At 41.3% G+C, this 23,258-nt stretch overlaps 1 protein-coding gene across 1 annotated transcript; it reads right to left on the bottom strand.

Annotated features, from left to right (window-relative positions):
* Positions 1-11: 11 nt before the first annotated feature.
* Positions 12-18,855, bottom strand: LOC128305706 (uncharacterized). The gene is made up of 6 exons (XM_053043287.1): positions 18,297-18,855; positions 2,515-2,884; positions 2,307-2,434; positions 1,212-2,230; positions 428-793; positions 12-360 (listed from the first exon to the last, which is right to left on the bottom strand). Exons 1-6 carry the CDS (start codon positions 18,853-18,855, stop codon positions 22-24), a joined length of 2,781 nt encoding a protein of 926 aa, XP_052899247.1. The 3' UTR covers positions 12-21.
* Positions 18,856-23,258: the final 4,403 nt, after the last annotated feature.

Here is a 23,258-nt window from a genome sequence, read left to right as displayed (position 1 = left end):
GCGCACACAATACGTCACACCTTACGCATACTTGAGCTTGTTTGCATTCACATCCGGAAAGAAGGTGCCGGCCGTTTTCACTAACGATACCGAATCCCTTGCCTGTGGGGGTGCACTAATGGGCAGCAGAGAAGATACTGCTGCAATCCGAGACGATGGTGAACCTTCTAGCTCCGGCACGGGAAACGCAGAGCTCCGGTAATCCAATGCCGTCTGTCCGGTGTGCGGTGCAAGCGATGGTGGGAACGCTAGCAAAGGTTTATCCAGCGCAGCACGATCTCCGCGACATTCGTGGTTCTTGATGTCCGCAAACGTTTCAAACAGATTCCGACAGACGACGCACTTTAGGTGATTTCGAGTCTGTTAATAGAAGAGGGATAACTTTTAATATACGGACTTCCACCTAGAAGCAATCGTCTATACTAACCTTCTCGGGTAGAACTGGTTCCACACTCTGCGAAATGGAAGGTTCGTGTTTGACCTCTCGCATATGACGCTCCAGTAATTGGGAAAAGTTGCCAAAGATGGCCGCTGGATCTAGTCCACTCAGAACCGTTGCGCCACTGTTTGGTCCCAGGTAATTTGTCCCACCCGTCAAATACTGTGCTTGATTCTTAGTAGTGGTTGCTCCAGATGGTGGAAGGCCTCTGCCACCGTCCAACAGCCCATTCCGGTCCGGCTCTATCACCGTCGAAGGCACACTGGGCGATTGTGCTTCAGCCGTAGACGCCGACCGGGAGTCACTCTTTTCCAGCTTGAAGCTAGTAAATATGGCTTGCGGCGAGTCCTGCACCTGTGTCGATGTTCCGTTTCATTGGAAGAAGTCAAACGCATGCACGACGAACCAGAGTTCGCTGTATTATTTCGCTTTCTCGTACAATCAATCCCACAGTGATCATGGATGACTTGGTTTTGGGTACGGGTTTAGGGCGATCACAATAGACGATCTTGTGTTGGTGAGTGTTTGTAAATGGATGATCGAGAGGTTAGCATACACAGGGATGTACTACGCTTGGTTAATGAAGGGACAAGATAGGCTGCCTTTCCTGTACATTCGTTACGCATTCCAAGTAGAGAGAAGGGAAGAGAGAAAGATAAAGAGAGGAAGAAGATGTGAGAGTGAAGAATGGAAATTGTACATGATTTTTTTTTGCTCTCTACGTTTCTAGTACCTCTCACCCCCGTTTGACTACATGCAACATGAAACTCACATTATTGTACACCTCCATGACGTGGTTTTTCCGTGGACGTCCCCGCTTCCGGTTGAACAGTGTTTTACTCGAGCTAAACTGCAGGAAGTTTGCCGTCTCCAGTAACGCACGATCGCGATCTGCGCCCGCAGGGGTTTCGATCGAGCTCGATGACGCAGCCGTATGCGATGGAGTGGCGTCTTCCTTCTTGAGCAAACGATAGTCTACCGTTGGGTTCGAGAGCAGTTTTGACCGGGGCGGTGCACTACTTAGCGTTTCCTTTTTCAAGTACGACGGAACATCGCCCGTGGGTTCTAACTGATCCGTAGCTTCTTGAGGCTTATACTTCCGTTTCGCTGGTGGTGGTTTATCGTGTCCAAAGCTTACCGGACTGTGTTGCTGACTGTTATTCGGGTCTACCGACGGGCCTCCCAATATTCTCCCTCCGTACAGCTGATGCAGATATGTTTCCTCGATATTCCCCATCATGGAGAGGTTTCGGAGCATCTCGACGTTATCCGGCGCAAAGACCTGTTCGTAGCTCATTTGCTGCATCATCTGCAACCGCATTTGATACATCATCTGCAACGGCAACGTTCGGAAGGTTATCTCAGCCATTAGCGCCAGCAGATCCAAAAAGGGATTTTTCATCGCTCCTTCCTGGCTGGTCGAGGGACCCGGCGAAACCAACGTTTCTTCCTCCCTTGAAGGTGATCGTTCGGTAGCGCCCACCAGCAAATCTCCACCCGATTTGGCGCCATCATCCGTCTTACTTTGGTTGAATTTGGTAAGCAGATTCCGCGCCATCTGGTATCGCCTATAGTCCACCTCCGTGTCCATTCGCTCGTGCTTCCGCTTGTGGCTCAACAGCTGACCGCTCGAGTGGAGCACGTAGTGACAGTTTTCGTGCATGCAGTGAATGTGATTGCACACGCGCGAAAACCGACAGTCCTTGTACGTGCAGTCCTCCGTCTTAAGGAACTTTTTGTAACCATCCTTTAGCAGCATTTCATCCTTCAGATGGTACGTTTTGTGTTTCTCTGCAAGGAGAGCAGTTTTAAAAGTTAAGTAAGCGGATGGCCACCATTAGAAGTTGCTTTCTTAACCGTCACTTACCCATATCTGCTTTGTTCTTGAAGGTGTACTTGCAATTCTCCCGCCTACAGTGGAAATGTGTCGTCCGCTGGGCACGGAATATACAGTAATCCGTGTTGCAGTCTTCCGTCGCTCGAAAGCGTTGAAATCTAGATAGAAATAAGAAAAGAAACACACACCATTACACTCCATCGCAATATTCTACCACGACTCATCGATAAAATCTCACCCATTCTTCACGATCGCCTCATGCTTCCGGTGGTAATTGGCATGCATCTGGACATCGCTCGTACTGATGTACACCTTATCACAGTTGTCGTGCACACAGTGGTAGTGTGTATGCTTATGATTATGCTGGCACGCGCCGTACTGAATGCTACAATCGTCCGATGAGGAGAATCGGTAGAAACCGTATTTAAGCGACTCTTTCCGCTTTTTATGCCACTTCAGATGGCGTATGATCTCATATTTCTTGTACAACACCTTCCCCCGACAGAACGTATCGTGGCAGTGGAAATGTTCGTGTAGGTTTTCATAATGGCATTTATCATGTTTACACTCATAACCGGAAGCGTACCGTTGTATTAAGCCGTAGTTATCTGTTGGTTGGAATGAGAATAAAGAAATCGTGTGTAATGATTGGTGATTGACTGAAGTTTGCGCCTAAAGGTAGGCAATCCACTTAACGCGATGTCAACGATGTAGCCTGAATGCTTGAATACACAAATATGGACATTTAATTTTATTCTTTTCCTTCTACTTTTTACAATAATCTACCAAAAACAGGACATTTTTAATAACGAGCCAGAATTTTAATGAAAAAGTCAGAAAATTCATGTCAAATAATGATAACCCTCATGTGACATTGAATTGGTTCACACATATTGAATCAAAACTTCCCATGTACTTCCTGACTGAAACATTACCACATCGAGCTTATCACCAACTGAACCGACTAGTGATCAACCTTACAACCCGCACCAGCATGCCCTTATTCGCACTCGCGCCCAACACCTATTCCCCGGAGGCGCATGCAATCAGCATATCAGAATCTTGACATTGCTTCCGTTCCGACCGCAAAAAAAAAACAAATCTAAACTCGATCGACCAAAACCCAAATCAAGTACGCACTGGTTCGTTGATACACACCTCCACACTTCGGGTTTCGTTCCTTCAACAGCAACACAAAAAAAAACCAACCACAACCCCCGGGAGGATTAAACAGCCCCAATCGTATGCCGCGCCATTTGAGCCGATTACGCTTGTTAATATTCCGAATTGGAGGTATTTCGGTATGCCCGGTTATGATTATTATTATTTTTGTTTCTATTTTTTTTTCGTTCTCGCTCTTCCCCATTTCCACTCGCCTTTTATTTCTATCTCTTTGTTTCTCTTTGTGCTTTTTGATCTTCGATTCGATTTCAAGTCCACATATTTCGATTTTGTTTTGTTTTATTGACGTTTATATGTTGCATTTGCTCTCACTTTGTTTCCAATCCCCACCAAAGTTTTATTTTCCCCCTCTTCCTTCTTTTCGTTTAATCATCATCTCGCACAGTCCAATTGTGGCTCCAAGCGCCTAACAATGTAGCGCGCTCTTGCTGGTGCCCATGCGGAGCGGTCCAACTTTAGCCAAGTCATGCCAAGACTTGTCCGTGAAGGACGAAGGCGAAAGAAAAAAAAAATACATATTCCGGGGTAAAAACACTAAACTTGAACCAGCAAAACGAACACTCTAAATAACCGAAAAAATAAAAAGGCTACATTAACCATGATCTTGACTATCGTCACTGAGCGAAGGGTGATCGGACGGATGGGGTGTTCAATGTGATCGAAAAGAGAAAAACTAAATTTCGTCCGAAACCAGTATTTTGATGAATACGTGAGGGAAATCAATGCTAATGGTATGTCAGAATTTCAAAAAATTCCTTCTCGCAAAAACCCCCCACCCTTTACGCTCCCTTCACCTTCCACCTTCCTTTCTGACACGCATTCCCCGGTTGATTTATTTTAATTCATCCGATCTTTCTACGCTCCATGCATCCTTTACTAGGTGTAGATCATCTACGGCGGGAGGGCCTTCATAATCTTCCAAACGGGAGACAGCGTAGAAATGGGGAACCAAAAATCGAACCGACCGACCAACAAAGCATATCCCCATTTGTACTCGCGCCAAATGGTGATTTCTTTTGCTTTATCATCGAACTTATTTCCGAGGCATGTATGTTTTAATTTATAAACATATTTTTCCCTCCATCTGTCGGTTTCGGTGCTTGATTTCTGCAAAAGTGTGCCGAATGTGAACTGCTGCCATGATTTCAACGTTTTTTGGGCTAAATTTTGGTACCAGCAAAGCCTGTCTGCCCTTGCTGTCAATCCGTGTTTGATGGGTGGAAGAAGCTGAAGTAAAATGTAGCAATGCCACATCACATCGGCGAGTGATACAGTGTCCACACTCCACACGGAACTATGGCAAGAATAGGAAGGAACCGAAACGTAACTGACCATCGGCGGCGACTGTTGATTAGGACAAGGATAAAGCAATGTCTTCTTGACTTAGTTACGCTATTTGTCTTTGTGGGCATATTGGGCTAGGAACATGACACACATGGACTCCGGTCGGTCAGGTGGAACGTATTCAAGGCTGAACAAGTGGCATAAATTTACGAAAGCGATCGTACGTGTGATTGATTGGGTGACATTGGTTTGAAAGCAGTCTAATTTTTCGTCAATATCGAAATATGTTTCCAATACCCTTTTTTTTCTCTTCGCTTCCCTTAACCTCTCGTTCATCCCCATCACACAACTAGGATTAATTATTCTTTTGCAAACTCACCCCACGATAAACATCAAACAGGGAAGACGGCTCTAAGTGCGAAGCATCGGACAGGCTAACGATGAGGCCTGCACCTCACCTAATGCCTTATTTGGCACCCCGGTCGATATTCAAAAATGGGAGCCACAAAATTATAACCTCCCGCTCCCAATGCCATACTTCAACCTTTTTTAATGCTTTTCCATCCACCGGTATGAAAGCACCCATTTTGATGATAAATTATGTGTTTAGAAATATGCCAATGGTAACGGAGGTAGCATTAAATCGGCTGGATGCTAATGCCACGAGTGCGAATGGTTGGTGTGTTTGCGAATGATCCTGGCTTGGGCCATTTTTTTTACCATTGGATTGGAATGGGGATTGGATGGTCCACAAGATGACCATCCGGCTAGGTTATGTGGTATGCTTTTTCGCTCTCCCTTTGTTCTTACTGCAACAATAAGGTTATTGTGCCTCTCTATTGAATGATGCTGTGATTACAGGAATCATTAGAGGAATAAACTTTTTTGAAAATGTTTAATATACAATAAAATCTTGGGGCGGCCCGGTGGCGTACTTGACAGCGGCGCCGGTATTCACAAGGCAGGACTGGTCCAATATCCCATTCGGATCAAACTCCCGTACGTAGGACTGGCTCCTACGAGGAGCTACGAGCAAATCGAGTCAAAGAAAGCCAGAACTGGCAGGAATAGACCTCTTGATGTAAGCTGAAACTTACTCAAAATTCCCGAAGGTTCTAAAGAGAGTATAAATAGACAGAGAAGAGTCCAATTTAATGGATATGGCTTCGATCAGCGATTAATTTTAGTGATTACGTGATTACATCCTCAATGTCAGATTAAAAAGATGAATGTCCTATTGCAATACCAATAGCATATTAACGAGATAAATGAGCCTAACTATTCAATCTTCCAGACTACGTTAGGTTGAACACATTACGAAAATACTTAGTGGACGTTTTCAAACAATATTGCAACAAACTAAAGGGTTGTCAAGTAACAGAACTTAACACCAGTCAAAAATGATAAATCGTTTGGATAAAAAACAAACTTTTTTTCGAAGTTACATAAACGAGAGATATAAATCTTCAATTTGCACTTCCATTCAAGCATATCCACCGAACACCCAACAACTAGGAGAAAGCAGAACTAACTTACCCTGGAGAAAAGTACCATAACGCTAAAGAAAAAAACAACACCATCACTCTATTAAATTCAAGCACAATTGACCTCATCATCATACACCTTGATGCTTTCATTCTACACTGTTCTGTCTTGCCCATTTTTCCACCTCTTAGCGTACAACCCTTATGCTTCACATGATGCTTCTTCCTCCAAACCTCCCTCAGACCATGGTAAAGCAATCGATCGACATTGGGCACTTAGGTTCGGTTCAATTTGCCGGCTTGATTTGAATTTTCGGTGAAACGTAGCGTTTTTGCTTCCTTTAATCTAATATACAGCGCGATGATGATGATGATGCCGATCACAAAAGCGATTGATAGACTGCTTTTAAAACGATGATGTCCAATCCGAAAAAGTCGGAAAGCTAACGAATACAAAAAAAAAGACGCCAAGGAAATCCCCAACGCGACGCACCGCGCAAAAGATGTGTGGATCTCGATCGGGATCGAGAGATATTTGAAGGTGAAAAGATGAACAGAATTAAAAACGCCACAGTAAAACGACTCGGGAAAAAAGGGGGGTGAAGAACTGGAGAGAAATAAAATTGAAGCAAAACCACTCACCGCACCAGCCGCACATACGGACGCAAATCATGTTTCGAGAAATGTGTGTTTCTTTAACATCAATCAACTCATTGTTTTCGTTGCGTTTGGAATCCTCCTTTTCACGTTATCTTCCAACGGTTGCAACGTTTGCTCCCGTATCGGGTTGAAGTTTCGTTTTGTTTCGTTTTTTTTTTCGTGTTATTTTTTGATACATTTCTCGTTGATCGCTTCCCTGTGCCAATGATGTTTCGTTTATGATTTGGTTATGAATTTTTTTATTGTTTTGTTTTTCTCTTGTTCTGATTCCTGGCGAGTGGCATGAAATGTGTGACAGAAAGGAATTGAGAATGAAACAAATGAAGAGAAGCATATCTGGATGGTTTTATGATTCATTTAGTGCCGGTATAGATTTACTTCAGCTTACACCGCTCTTTGATCAATGTAAGTGTTCTATCTTGTTTATAGAACGTACATTCTGGATTGTTTCTCGTTTCACCTACTTTGTTCAACCAAATGTTGAGTTTTATTCACATGTTTGTATGCCTTTTTAAATTCCTTTCATACTTCACTCAAACTCACTGTCTTTATATTTTTTTTTCTACATTTTTGCCTTGTCCTTATATCCTTTTATCATTTTTATTAAAACTTACATTTTTGATGATATTTTTTCTTGTTTTCTTTTAAGTTACAATCTATAGAAATATTTTTATCAGTATTTCAAGAATGTTAATAAAAAGGCTAATAACAGTTATTTAAATCTTTTGTTTTTTTTTACAACAATTTTACATGAAATAACTCCTGTTTAGATCAACATTTATCAAAGGACCATTTTTATGAAAATTAACATTTTCCTAAAAAAATAAACCATCTCTAGCGCAGCTCTTAATTGAAGTTAACCATTTGGACTAAGAAAAACATGAAATGTTCACCGTGATATTTTGCTTTATCCTTTTCCTCTTATTCAGCTGACATTCTATCTATAAATCAATATCGATTAGAAGCAACACCCAGCTCAGAGTAGAAGGCACACCACCATACACTCAGTACCGCTCAAAAACACACAACACAAACACCTATCTCAATCATTTGCGTCCGAAGGTGACCGATTTAAATATCCTAAAATAGACTGAACCGATTTGGAAGTTGAACTGGACAATGAGGTACAGTTGGGCCAAAAAGGATAGACAATCCAGAAGTATGAAGGTTGCATGGCGTAAGGAAATAAATAAAAAGCACAGAAAAAAAAGATAAAAAAGAAACAACATTCAACCAAAAAAAACCTGCCCGAAAACAACTCGCGATTTGAAGCGAGCTGCAGATTAGGACCTAACAAAAGCAACCAAGAAATCGGATGAATAAAACGCGACCAACCGAAAGAAGGGGAGGGAAAAAAACGAATCCCGATCCTAACAAATCGTGTACGGAAAAAAAATCACATACACAGCAGCATATTCGAAAAGTAACAAGTTATTTTAACCGATTGGCAAATGAGGCAAATGGATGCCGACATCCATTGCAACTGTGAACGTTCCCCGGGTGGAAAATGGTAGTCGGTGGAAGTACAGGGTGGAAGAAAAAGACACGCGCGAAAAGTAAAATATGTGACCTAGCCGGCAGGCAGTCCACGGTGGTGGCGGGGAGAGGTTGAAGAAATAGAACGCGCCCGTCAGGAAAACAGGTAACGGAAGAGGATAAAGTCCGAACTGGAATTAAGCGATGGTAATCTGTAAAAGGCCACCAAAAAATATGCCCAACATTGTAAGGGAGAGTCGGACCCGGTGCCTACTACTAACCGGACGCCAAAATGTAGTTGTTACTTGTGCGCGCACGCGCGGTACACACTGCTTCATTACTATTAATCTGTTCGCCTTCCTTTTTGTTTGATCGAGCTCTCGAGGTTTGATCAAAGATGGCTTAGCTTGAATTGATCGAGCATTTGATCGATCAAAGTAATCATTCGTTTGATGATTTTGAATTGATTTTATTTATTCTCTATTATTCTCAAATAACTGCATAATTAGCTCTATTTACTTGTACTTCTGTTAAATACAATTTATTTTGTGATCTTTCGATACACTTTGCCGCAGATTCAGTCCCTATAGATGAGCGATCTATTTCTAGCAAGCACTATAATTTGCACACAAAAAGAAAGTAGCTTCAACAGATCAGTTGGAAACGAAACAACGAGAGAGCTGAAAAACTCACTTAAACAATCTCCCAATAGCCCGCTAGAAAATTCGGGGTAAGTACCGGCTTGGTGGCTCCGGCGAAGAAAATAAAATCCTGGCCCACACTTAAAAGCCATCGCGACCACGCACCACTAAGCATCGGACCGTCGGACCCGTGACGTCAACAAATTGTGTATGAAATTATTTTTCCGAAATTATTATATTTCTCCACGGCTTGATTGATTTATCGAACGCATTAAACTGGTTCAAATTGATTTGCGGGCCAGTTTGGGAAGCTTTCGCTCCAGTTCTGTGCATTGTGCGTTGGGCTTTCGCCACGTTTGCTTTCCCCGTCCCGTACCCCACGGGCGGTGTGTCCTAGACAGTCGAGAGGAGGAACAAAAAGTGACTTGCCAAACAGAAGACGCAGACGGTGCTAAGACACCACCGGTTGGGGCTCATGGAGGATCATGGAGCGTAACCACGAACGGGCAAAACACTCCAGTCGCCGAACGCACTCCGAGCACTTTTGCTCGAAAACTGATCATTTATTCCCGAAAACTACCGTGGGGTGTGCGCGGGCATATATTTTAACCTTCCCCATATTTTTTTTACCACCATTTTGCTCCATTTTCGGCAGCATCCCTTCAACCGGGGTGCGCTAATCTGGGGGGTTAAATTTGCGGCGCTTTCGCGCGCGCGCTCGTTCCTTCCTAACCGCTAGAAGTTTGCTAGCTGCGGTGCTGCTCCATTAGGAGCTGGGCGAGTCTTTCATTTGGCGTAATGATACGGTGGCTTAAAACATTCCTCCACAACACTGCGTAACCACCACTGATCGAGAAAAAGGGGGGGCGCGTGAGGAATGGGGCTGCAGGGAAGAAAAAGAGTGAAACGCGGTGGCGACCGGTTTTCCCTGACCGGGCGTCAACCGATCTTCGGAGTCAATTCCACCGCATGTCCAGCAAACGGTTGACCTCTCGGTTAGAGTGTAAAAGGATGAAAAACCTCTTCATTACCGGTGTGGTGTGGGAAGGAGAGGTCAAAATAGAAGCGTCTTAAAAGCTTCCGCATAATCTACTTATTTGCGTTCGATGCCGACGGACAACATGACGGACAATTTTATTGGGACGTACCAACGACTGGGGCGGCCGGGTAGGTTCACGATCGTTTCGAATTTGTTTATTGGCTGTGTGTTTGATCAATTTCGTGTTTGATCCTCAGGATACGGATGAAAAGAGTGCTAAAATTTCGTTTTTAGTGCTCGAAAACGTGTATTATGATTTTATTACAAATGAGAAACTGCTTAGTATGTTTGTTTAGCTTGTGCTTAGTTTTCCTCAACATTAAACATAAAAAAATCCCAGCATTATAAAAGAATCAAATTAAAAACGGACTAAATTGTTGAAGTTAAATGTTGTTAAGTTGAATGTTAAAACGATGAAACCGTTAAGAAAACCAAAATAACTAGGAATATTATAGAAAGGTATAACAACACCTTCCACCGAACAAAAAAGTTGAGTAATCTTGAGCAACATAATGAACAAAAGAAATATAAAGAAATAGTCAAGGCTTCAGGGTAAAATTTGAGAGCTATATTTAAAAACATTTAAGACACATTAATATCTCTTCACACGATGGCAGTTGCAAGTAAGATAGAAACCCCATACCAAACCCCAACAAGAACTTGATCTCCATTTAAGGTTTGATTATGTGTGCAAAAATGTATTTTAAAACAATATTTACACTACTGTGTGGTCTGTACCCACAATTCGCCATAAAGAGGTACTTCCATTTGTCCATACTTAAAGTCTGTGTCTCTTTCGTTCCGACTCATTCCCATACACACACGCTTATTGGTCGTATTAAGTGACTGTTCCTATGCTCCATATTCTGATGCTTGAAACCACACATGAAACAGCCAACATCAGCAAAACATTACATGCGTTACGTAGGGTAAGAAAGTGAGTTGAGTGGAAGAATAAAAATGCAACTCGCACTGCGCACGAAGAAGTTTATCAAACCTTTAAACAGCATAAGGACCATTGACCGATCGGGGTGTTTCCCATGCGAAGGAAATGATGTTAATGCTCTCTGCGCTGCAACCAACCCCACGGCGAGCCAAGGATAAACACACAAAGCGTGTGTTGTGATTTCCAAAGAAAGCATCATCGTGGCATCATATTTCCTTGCGAGCTCGTAAATGCAAAGCCCGGAACGGTTGGCAGCGTTCACCGGGGAAGGGCATTCGGTTTTATTAGGTCTGATTGAATTATGTACCGAGGAAGGCTAATTAAGAGTGATACAATTTTATGCGTCGCTGAGAAGCTTGATATTTGTGACAAATTTGTTGCTTGTAAACCACATTTTTAAGGATATTTTTTTTGTGAATCGAACAAAGAACAAGAGCAAAAACAAAGTTCATTCCCCATCCCACCAACATAAGCCACCGGAAGGTTTTTATTAAGGCGCAAAAACCACCAACCCGTACCCGAAAACAATGGAAGCTCGCACCAAAACGGAGCGGAAACCGGGTATTTCGTCTGCGTTGAAATTAAAGGGAAAAGAAATTTGATTATTTCTTGCATTTATCATCGTTTTTTTTTTGGGTTTCAAGTGAAAAAATATGCTTCCCGCGATGCATTTGTGCGTGACACGGGGGGGCGTGTAGAATATTAACTACTTGCTTGGTAGGAATGATGGAAGAAGTGGTTCTGCTATCGATTAAGCGCCAACGAGCCCGGCAGGAAGTGAGTCTTCAAGTGAATTCACTTAAGCTCAGTGACATCATCTTCGCCGGGCGGTGAAAGAACATAGCTAACAACAATGTGGAACATGGATGGTAAGGACCGGGTTAGGTGGACGTTAGATAGCTTGGGAGAAGCGAGTGCGGAAATCATGGTATCGATACATGGCTGATGAACCAACACGCATGATTAAATGTGAATGAGAATAGTGTGAATCGTGCCCATTGTTAGGATGTTTGATTGATGTGACGAGTGGAATGCATTATTTTAGGTTGTTTTCCATAAAGCTTCTTTTGATAACGTTTTAAATTTAATATTTGAAACTCTTCACATTACCATGAAGCACCATGTAGAACGTTTTGTAAAGAGAATTGCATACTTTGAGGGGTTTACGTTGTAGAAAAGCCAAGGATATGAATTGATAGTATAATATTTATATTATTTTAAAATGTTATAATATTTATATGATATATTTAATCATAATTAAGAGGTTTTTGGCTACGATAAATTAGCTAATTATTCTGATTTTGAGTCAAGGACTAACTTCAACTTAAAGAATTTATATTTTTTTTCTAAATTTTACTGTTGCTGATCCTCGATGATGAATTAAAAACGGGTTAAAACATATTTTGCTAACCTTTAGGCGTACATTTCGAAAAAGATACTATAATTGGGTAAGTTCGGCAGTAGTAAGAATAATTTTGGAAATATTTTGTTTAAATGATCGTTAACTTTTCAATTGATTGAACCTGTAGTCAACTCATATGCTGCTGCTATTTGTGATTTTTTAAACCTCCAATAAATAAATAAAATCAATAAATATATAGAAAAGTAAAAATCAAAGCAAAAAGTAATAAATATCGATCAAAATTACAATTTACCAAAAAGAAATATATAGGTAAGTGCAAGGAAGTAGTGCAATAATGCAGTATTTTCCTTACAATTTATCGTATTCTTTACAAACAGATGTCGATTACGATCAATTCAAGATCCGTTCTGATTTTTCAACAAAATAAAAACACACATCTTCACAATAAAAAAAGTCACTATCGCCTGAATAACATGCGAATACCTCATACTTTCATCACAAAATAAAACCTTCCCCACCATCGGGGCGGAAGTGACAATAGTTGCCATTTGCTTTAATGTTAAGCCAAGAAGAAAACACATACAAATACATCCTCTAACAAACCCGACCACGGGCACGCTTCGTGTCACACGTTAACCGCGGGGAATTGTCGCACACTCACGCGGACACCGCTTGATTCGAGTTTTGATTTGCTTTCCCTTTCCGCGGCGCGTTGCGGTGGAAAAACGGGCCGGCACACCATCCACACCGGCAAAAGCCAATAAAATGTGGTACCGCGGGTTGATTTTTTTGTTGTTACTGTTTGCCACCGCACGATGCTTTTATTGGTTTATTGTGACTAATTTGGTTTGATTGCGGTTTCCGCGGGTATGCTGGAAAAATTCATCTCGCACATCGTGCCGTACCATGAGGTCGCTCTCGACACTCGCTCGCTCTGCTTGCAATGCTGATAAATTCCAGCCGCTTAAGTACTGCGCTGTTTCGGGACACGGAAAACGAAACGCGGTACGGCAGGGGAAGGGCAGGTCAAAAGGTTAATTTCATTGATTGAGCACAGTTTTTCCCTTATTCCCACATGTGCGGCGGAATGTTTCGAGTTAAATAAAAAATCTGGGAGTTAGTTGATGAGGGCGGGAATTGATAAAAATGGGCACTGTGTGCTCGGTTTCGCAGAAACGTACGATTGTTGGCAAAGGGAAGTCAAGCAGTAAATTCATTCCCGGTACGATTTGAATCTTTCACTTAGTGGTGCGTGCAATACAGCATGACTTAAATGAGGAAAAAAGGGTGAAATCTTCCCTCAATAAAGGCCCCTCAACCCTGATCAGTGCCCAATGAGGTATAATAATGTCTTTGTGTGTTTGCTGTGTGAGATTTGAATACAAGAGGACTCTAACTAGCGGGAGAAAAGCCACTATTTTCCCGAATATCAACTTAAACTCTCTCTCTACAGCACTCAAATAAACGAGAAGCGTTCGTTAAACGCAAACACCTCGGTGTAGTTTTGATTTTCAAGGATACAATTCTAAACAAAGTCAAGCTGTTTTTTGTTGCAACTACAGCTGCCAATTCGCGCACATAAAACAAGGCCATCAACACAGCACAAACACCCCCAAAGTACGCCAAACAACAGCCAGCAGAGTAGAAAGAAAAATCACTTCTCTTTCACTATTTCTAAAATTGCGATCTTCGATCAGTTATTTTCGGTAAGAACAACGACAAATTTTCCTTCAAGGACCGCAAACCACCTCCTCCTCCCCCACCTACGGACACCCCTGTCAGCTGACCCTGGGTAAATTAATCGAACCACGTAAAGTGGACGTGGACGGTGGTGTGAAAAACAAAAACGGCAGGAAAACCGATCAATCGATCGTATCAGATGCGACTCAAAATGTCCCAAAAATATAAACTTGTCTGCCGGGCGTCTTTAGGTTGGAGATGGGACATTGCAAGAAGGGGTGAACGGGGGTTTTCAGTTCTTATCCACCCACCCCATTTGTTGACAATTTTGCGCTTGAGTTTATTTGCATTTGGCACCAATCGTGAAATGGTGCCAAGATGGGTTTCGAACGTATTTCTAGAGTTTTCTCTCGTTTCGGTGACAAATTAAAAACAATTTCAAACTGCGGAGTTTTCGTTTCAAAAAATTAGAAGTAAAATAGAAACCAAAACACAATGTTAAGTATAAAACTTGAAAAAAAAAGTAAAGTAGTGATGTAAAGACAGAAAGTAAATATAAAGATGAAATTAATATGATAAATCCCTACTTTACTAGAAGAAAATGAAATGCAAAAATGACAACAGATAATGTAGAATATAAAAGAAAATATTCTATACATTCAATACAAACAATAAAAGATTCCATCAAAAGTTTTTGTGGAATAAAGCAATTCAAACAAAAGACTTACTAGCTTTAGCTTCGTTTCACATTTTCTCCTCTTGTTTCCATCTCATTTTGCACATTCTCAACAGTCTCTCCATTGAAATGGAATTCAAATTCGTTCTTAGCAGAAATTCCGTATCATTTGTTCAATTTAATCGTTCGCTCCTCATTTTCTACTTTAACCTGGATCACCAACCGGTACGAACTATTTCTCACCACTTTCTTCAGCCTTTTCTTATCGAATCCTTTCGATGAGTTTATTTCCAATCCAGCCGTTCCGTTCCTTACAATGCGTTGGTATGAAATCGCTCTTTTTCGATTGATGGTGAAGGGTTTTCTTTTTGGGAAGAACGCCAAAGGTTCAACAAGCACGGCGATAAAACGAAACAAAACTTTTCTATCTACCACCACCACCAGCATCACCAGGTCCAAGGATCATACGAGCAGTTTTTAGTTTCGTTTGTTCTGTGGTGTGGTTTCAGTTTGCTTCACCTTCGCCACTCTCTTTTCACATCTTTATTTCTTCGCTTCGACCGCTCTTGAATCAATCTATCATCGACACTTGATGTCAAATTTCTCGCTCGCTCCACTCCGTGTCCGTAGCGAACGAACGCGCTTCATTTCATTCGTATGTATGTTATTATATGCTGTTGAACTATTGCTTCACCCTCAACCCGCTCGATTGTTTTCGTCTCCGGTTACCTTCCGCACTGGCTGGAATTTATCCCAGTATGATTTAAGCCCAAAGAAAACAAGCCACCGCGTCCATGGGTTGTGCTCGTCCGTGCCTATCGCGGGCTTGAAATTCGACTACGGCGAGATCCTTCAGTCAAATAAAATAGAAAACAAGTGGACACGAAACATTGGCACACCGAAAAAGGCAGCCTAGGAAAGCAACGGCCAACAGGCAGAGCAATGTTTCGCCCAAAATCGGAGCTGTTTTGTTGATTTTTGAGCTAAATCAGCGTTAAAAAAAAGACCCACCAAAATGACACTCGATCTCGGCCCAATCTGTCCATGTCCATCGAAAGAAAGTTTCCGCGATCGGACAGAAAAGAAGAAAGAACTTCAAGCAAAACACAAGCTCTCCTCTATCAGTGCCCATGTGAGAAGACAAAAAATACACAACCCGCCGTACAAATCGAACATCGCGATAGATCACTTTTATGAAAATCAATTAGAAATTAATTTACGGACAGTGTTTTTCGTCTTCTTCGATTTGCTTTTCTTGCCACACACTCGCGATGCTCTCACGTTATGCTCTCGATCACTCATCGAAATTCATTATATGATCGTTGATACTGTACGATCGCTTCAGGCGTGTTTAGGGGGGGCCAATTTTCTTTACTTTTACGCTCCCTTTTCTCATTCCTGCGTACATTTGTGTCGACCGTTCTGCCGCTTCATCATTTCACCTATCATTTTCGCACTCTCGAACTCGCGCTAAAACCTCTCATAGTTTGTGCCTTTTTCAAATTAATTATATTTCATGCCTAAGCACTTCTCTTCTTTTCCAAACAATCAGGAGCTAAAACATTCAAAGCCAAAATCACAACTCCCCCTCCCTCCACACTTCCCTCCATCCTAACCCACGTGCCTGGATTCGTCTAATCTTGCTCTCGTTATGTTGCCCCCTTGCCTTTTATTGCGAAACAAGTGTGTGCTTTTATTATGTGGCTGTTTATTCGACTTGACTGACGGAAAGGAACTGTCCGCCGTTAATGCGTCTTTTGAATATGCTTAATATGCTCGACAGCAGAGGGTGAACAAAGGCAGGAAAGTGAGACACAAACTACAACAGAGAGAGAGAGAGAGAGAGAGAGAGAGAGAGAGAGAGAAAAGGAGAAAGATCGAGGGAAAAAAGGGAACTTTGAACGCAGGGAAACATTTGTGTTGACGCGTTGTATTACCGCACCGAAGTTGTGGCAGAATCAGGGCAAGATACGTCAAAGGCAACGAATCACCCGGTAACAGAACGAAGGGAAGTTAGAATATAAGGAGAAGGAGTCGGAAGGTTGCTGTGCGTTGATGATGAAGAGCGAGAATTAAATTTACGATCACCGGAATGGAACAGTTGAAAAACGTCAAAGCATTCTCAAGGTTGGCCACTTGACAAAAATTGGAGCTTTTCATCCGTTGCTTTTTTATCAGTTTGATGTCGTTTTTGGTGACAAAATGTACGGCTGAATGGCATTTTTTGTTGTTGTTAGATTTAAGCATCAAATGGTGCGCTTGGTACTTTATTCTCTTAACCACACAGATACAAGCCTACATGATATAAGGAAATTATTTTATATCTAAAGCTACCACGGACCTACTAGATTTGTTTTGTTCCTTCATCTGTTCTTTGTTCATAAAGGACGAAACACTCTTACGAGTTTTATAAAAAAACCATTAAAAATTGCAACATGTATGTACATTATAAAAATTGTTTAAGAAATGTAATGTAGAAAATGCTAGAAATGAAATACAATGGAAACAATAAGAAAAATGAATATTAAACCTTTTACTTTGAGGTAAATTACTAATTTATCGTTTTATAAGACAGCAGTAAAGCTCTGTGTTGCTGGACAACCGATTATTTCATCAATTGAACTTGTCAGCTTGTAATCTTAATGTTTTCATGTTGACAATTGTATTGAATCATAGCGCCGTAAAGTATGCAAATCATACTATAAATTCGTATTACCATTCGCATTACCATTTCGAGTAAACTGTGGTCTTCGGGTACCGAAATCGAGAATTAAATTACTTTTTAGGCTTAATGGGGCCTACATTAGCAAGATACAAATATAACTTCGTTTTTTATTTGACTAAATATTGTAATAATGGATTAAAGGGGTTGTATTCACATACCTCAGTTTATATGTTTCGATTTTGCATATTTTGACTATTTTTATTATTACTATGCTAAATTTAGAAAAAGTTTAAAATTCTTCAAAATAATTCAACACCTATGACTTGTGATACCTAAATATTCGTATATTTTATCGCGATGCCGAGGACGTATGGGAGTCCTCCGTAGCCAAAAATACAGGGTTTATTCTCAACGGTCGCTAATAAAAAATTCAAATCTAATGAGTCTTAGTGACAAAATCATGAGCGATCATAGTAGTTTCAAAAACATATATGAAATATGAAATAAGAAGAAGAATTGAAAGACACTGCATGAGTGATAGACAAGCGCGTGTGAAGTGGTCTTATCAGAGGTGATTATAGAAACTCGGTTTTGTCAGGAACTGTGGCAACTTGACAGATCAGCTCTTTTGATGACTGAAAACATCATCCACTCGAGAAACTTGAATTGATTTAGGCAAATTATCTTTATGATAGCTTCACCTGTCTCAGTCCCATGCAGAGACAAGAGGATACAGTGAAACAAACAATTTTATAAATTCGATAACAGCATAATCAATGAAACACTAAAAAACTACGACAGCATTAAATATCCGTTATGTGTTGAGTAATAAACTCTTAACACTCCTTTACCAGATGTCACACCACACTCGATCAAAGTCTGCACAAATGTAATATGCTTTTCAACCACCCCAACAACACTCACCATGCAACAGCTCCAGAATCGTCGCCATACTTTCATCCTTCTCGCTGTCAGCAAGAAACTTGCTAAACTCACTGTACTTGGCCTCATCCATCTCGCCCAGCCGTGGCTTGATCGAGTTGTTATTGTTGTGAAGGATCCCACCAATGCCAGCACCGCTCCCAACACTGCCACTAGTGCCACTAACGTTCCGATTGTTGTTGTTACCGCTCAGCGGGCTATTATTGTTGTCGATCGGTTCGGTACACTTGCCACCAGCACCGTACATCACTGTCGTGCAGCTACTACTGCTGCGATCACTTCCGGCCGTACACTCGAGTGTCGCACCGCCATCGTACTCGTCGTCCTCGAACGCGTCACCACTGCACGAGCGATCCTTTGCGCATGCACTGCTGCCGGCGTAGTTGAGCGCTTTGGCCACATCCGATACGCTCGAACCGTGGCTTGCGTCCTCATCGACACTAGCAAAACGCATCCTTTTGATGGCCGACGGTGAGACGGCAACACCGACAGGAAACACCGTACCGTGCTCCTGCTCCCCATTACTCTCCGGTGACATCATGCTTGATCTTAGTATCACTGCGTTAACAATCAAACCGTAACCTTCCTTTGTTTTCAATCTTTCGTTACCGTTACCGTTACACACCGCAACGTGTCTCACATCGCTACAGGCAATCTAGAGCACTGGGGCACACCGAAAGGCACTATCTAGAACGCATGCTAATGATTGTCGTTTGCTGATCGTCCGCACTTCTCCGCACACTGCATTGCCCGCCGGCAATGAGACCCTTTCTAACGATCAACACACAGCCCTTTTGCGTAATCTCGTTAGCGGTTAGCGTTAGCGGTTGTGCGTCCCCGGGCTTCTCGATCCTGTGTGATGCGTGATCGTGTCTCGACTAAAATGCCACGGTACGACAGTGCGCGCTGGTACGTCCGCTTACGCATAACTGCGCAAACGCAAACGCCACGAGACCACTCGGGTCGGGTTCGGGTGAGCTTCGGGTCGTGTTTCGGGGCTCTACGGAACGCACGCAAAAAGGGGTCGAAATACACGCAAGAACGCAACCCTCTCGGCACTGCGATCAAGAACGTTACCTTTCGACCTCCCTGCAAGGGAACGAACCAGTAGAGTAGGGTTGAGCGGCATTAGGGGCATCCAGGGGTACAATTCGACAATTCGGGTACAGTCAATTCGACTGTCAAGTGCAATTGCCTCCCCCTTTCGGGTTTTTTTTTGCTGTGTGTGTATGATTTTGTACGAGTTTTTATCTAATCACCCCAAACGCCTACTTTGCCACAAGTTTGACAGATCGGACGCTTATCTCGCGTGGACACTCTTCTTACGATTCTTCGCGCAAAGTGAATGTTGTTTCAAGAGACAACCATAATCAATGCATGTTACAGCATATGATACCCTTGAATCGCTTGATTGTTATTTGCTGGACGTAAGCTCACGGCTGTGTATTCAACGAACAGCAAGAGGGAATTCCCTGTTCGCGGTTAATTTTATGAATGATTCCGTTTTGACCCTGTTTTAACATGCGCTACACATTCTGATTTCAACGTACTGTTGGTCAACGTAACGAAAATACGAAAAGTCAACCGAACTTTCGGGGAATTTCTTGAATTCAAACCCCTAAAAACTGAATGCATTAACACTGCTGATTCACAGATGGATTTAACTGACATGTTTTTTTTACTAGTACCAGCATCCAGTATACTTTATCCTCTCCCGCTCCATTATTCGTTATCTGTTGTGCTGAATTTGTAGATAAATGTTTTATATAGTGTCTATCATAAGAACATTCGCCTACCCTAGAACAGTCCTAATGCTGCAAATACAGAGGTGGACATGACAGGGCAGGTTTCTTGTTCTATCTTTTCAATCCTGTTTGTTGCTTATTTAATTACAGTTTCAGGACAGATCAAGGAGCGATAAAAACATCGCAAACTTAGATAGCGTGTTTGATTAACACAATTACCAACAACAGTACCTCAACGGACTACACATCACTACAATTCAAATATTGTACCGGATCGAGTGAACCATACACAGTCTTATTAATGTGTTTTGCTGTTCTATTGCATCCTGTGCATATCACTATATATGTGGAATCATACGTCCTACGATGAGTGCTATGTACTCGAAAATTTCAGCCATTTTGTCACAGCCAAAGCAAAGCGTATTAATAAAACAAAAAACAAATGATAAATTAAATATTTATATATTGTTTTAAATTATTTCTTAATTTAAATAATGTTTTTCTTACTAAAATATTTATTAATATGGTATTTCTAATTTTACACATCACTTAAACATTTGCAAGATCAATATATTATTTCATTTGTGTTCTTAATTTATCGAATTGCTATTCTACGTGTTTAATAATGTCACTTATAAAGTCGAGGGACATCAAATCATATACAGTCTTTTTTTGCACATAAACATAATTTCCAGCTTCGCCCAAGTACGCACAGAATGCCTTTTTACTATTCAGAGAAGATAATGTCTACAAACTAATCTGACCCGTGTCATGCATTAAATTTCCATAACCATAATCCATACGTCTCAACTCGCTAGCTAGATCGCTCTTCATGAATATATAAAAAAAATACTTTCAACATAACAAACTATCACCAAATACCTACACACACTTTAGCATAAAAGCATTTGGTTTATATTTACAATAAAAATGATGATGAGGGGCAACCCGGTTGCATGCTGGTAGCGACGCCGGTCTTCACACGAACGGAATGAACCAAAAATCCCATCCAGACCAATCCCCCGTAGCAAGGACTGAATATCCCGGCTATGGCTGTCATGACCTCGTAGGTCTTTACGCCAAGAAGAGAGAATGATGTGGAGCATGAATCACAAAAAAAAAGAATAACAGAATTAACCAACACCTTTGTTTTGGTTTTTTAAAATTTCTAACAGAAAGTAATTTATGAGTAATAAATTAATAATTAATAAACAATAATGAATGTGAGGTTATTTATTTAAAAAAACAGAAATGAAAGTACATACGTCTAATTAATGCAATATTGTATATGTTCAATTGTACAAGTATACGACATGCAAACACAGGAAACTGTTGCAATCAATAGTAATCTTTGAATGATCATCCAAGTAACAGCATAATGCAACAGACGATTCTAGTGCAACGTTGCTTCTAGTTCTCTGTAAGATAATCATAGTAAAAACAGGAAGTAAGCTGCTAATTGAAAAACAGAACATCATAAGCATTATCGGAGGCTCATATAATGTGTTTTTTTTGTTCATCACACTGATGATCGAGCAATCACATTAATTGTGTTACACTGTTATGAGTAACTATTATAAACATATTTTATTTATTTTATTTCATTTAATAATAAAATACTTGTAATAAATAGTAATAAATAGTTGCAAGGAATAAATTAAATATAAAATTACACTCCTATTTTCAATCTTTGTGGCATATTATACTGAAAGTAACCAACGATTTTCTTTGTTTTTTCTCTACTTCCATCGCTCGAAACGTTAATTCTTTTTGTATAATTTAATATTTTCTCGTTGAAAACCACTGCTCCATCCTCTCCCTTTTCTTATGACAAAAAAGGTGCATAAACATCCAGTTAAACCAATGCAATCCCATCGTGTCGCAAACAATCGCTACAGTACATAACCATCAATAATGTGCGCCACCGGGTTTGGGCGCCGAACAATATGCAAATTTCGTTACAAACGTTCGTTACATATTTTTTGGGGGAAAATGGACACTTTTTATGGAGGAATTAAGTAAAGAGAAAAAAATGCAAAAGCAGCCACCGTTGCGTTCTTTTTTCCTCATACATGTAGCATGTCAATACCTTTTTGGCTGGCGTAAAACATTCGCGCAGCAGCGCGATTTAAGCGCGCCACCAGTTTGACAATGGATGGGAAAACTCTTTACCGTTTTCGTTGTAAAATAGAATTTTTAGGGGAAAACGACACGCGCGCACACACACTTGCATTGCAAAATGAGATTTCATCTTGCCTCTATCTCGTCTCCAAACCTCCCAGCCTTGTTTTGCCTCCACACGCCGGGTCACATTACACACACGCGCACACCCGGGAACGTTCCCGGGAACGGTCGCGACGCGGCTGGCAAGCATCTTTAGCTGGCAAGGACCTTTAACTAAGCGCAAGAGCTGAATAAGAGAAACAAAAAGAAAAAAGGGTTGCCCACCCGGTACGGCTGGCGGGAGATCTCAAGCGCAATTGGTTTTTGGGACAAAAAATAATCACAACAACGCACAATTCGATAACGGCTCACAACCGAAACCGGACGGCCATAAAAAAAAAAACATCATTCACTGTAACCCTATCCGTTGGAAGAATTTATAAAATTGTTACCATTCTTTTCGTTTTCTTTGCTGTTTGGATGGATGAAAAATGAAGCGAAAACAGACGGAAATGGTAAGAAATATAATGAAGAAAAAAAAAAGATCCGGTAAGCCACTGTTGCATCTGGTGGCAGAAAGGATTTGCACGTTTCGTCAGCTTTGCGCTGTACCGAAGTCACTGTTAAACGGTTCCACCAAACCATATCAAACCCGGGTACGCATCTGCAGAACAAACGGAAATGGTTAAACAAACATGTGACGAATGCAATCGGCAATTCTAAATCTACCGTACCCTTTACGTATCAACACTGCGCTTATCCCTTTTTTTTTAATTTTTCGTGCACATCTTCGCTTTTTTTCTCTTATTTTGACTGAAAAAAACGTCAATTTTCTTAAAAATGTCGTTACCTTAATAGTGACGAGAGAGACGGACGGACCCATGACGGAGGAAAAAAAGATTGAGTACCACCGAAAGTTCAAAACCCCTTGCCAGATAAATTAAGATCAGTGCAACCTCGGATGTCATAGGTCCCAAAGGAACTGCCTTAACCGAACCGAGCCGTAAGTTTAAAAACCCAATCTTTAAAGGGCATC

This window comes from Anopheles moucheti, chromosome 3, assembly GCF_943734755.1.
Source record: "Anopheles moucheti chromosome 3, idAnoMoucSN_F20_07, whole genome shotgun sequence".
Lineage (NCBI taxonomy): Eukaryota > Metazoa > Arthropoda > Insecta > Diptera > Culicidae > Anopheles > Anopheles moucheti.
Note: the sequence above shows the minus strand (reverse complement) of the source record. Positions and strands in the feature narration are given on the sequence as shown.

Excerpts from the sequence above, each read along its gene's own strand:
- LOC128305706 (XM_053043287.1), bottom strand. The coding sequence starts at position 18,855 with ATGATGTCACCGGAGAGTAATGGGGAGCAGGAGCACGGTACGGTGTTT. Across the intron at positions 2,435-2,514 it reads GAGGCGATCGTGAAGAATGG|ATTTCAACGCTTTCGAGCGA; the intron begins GTGAGATTTTAT and ends ATTTCTATCTAG. Across the intron at positions 361-427 it reads AACCAGTTCTACCCGAGAAG|ACTCGAAATCACCTAAAGTG; the intron begins GTTAGTATAGAC and ends TTCTATTAACAG.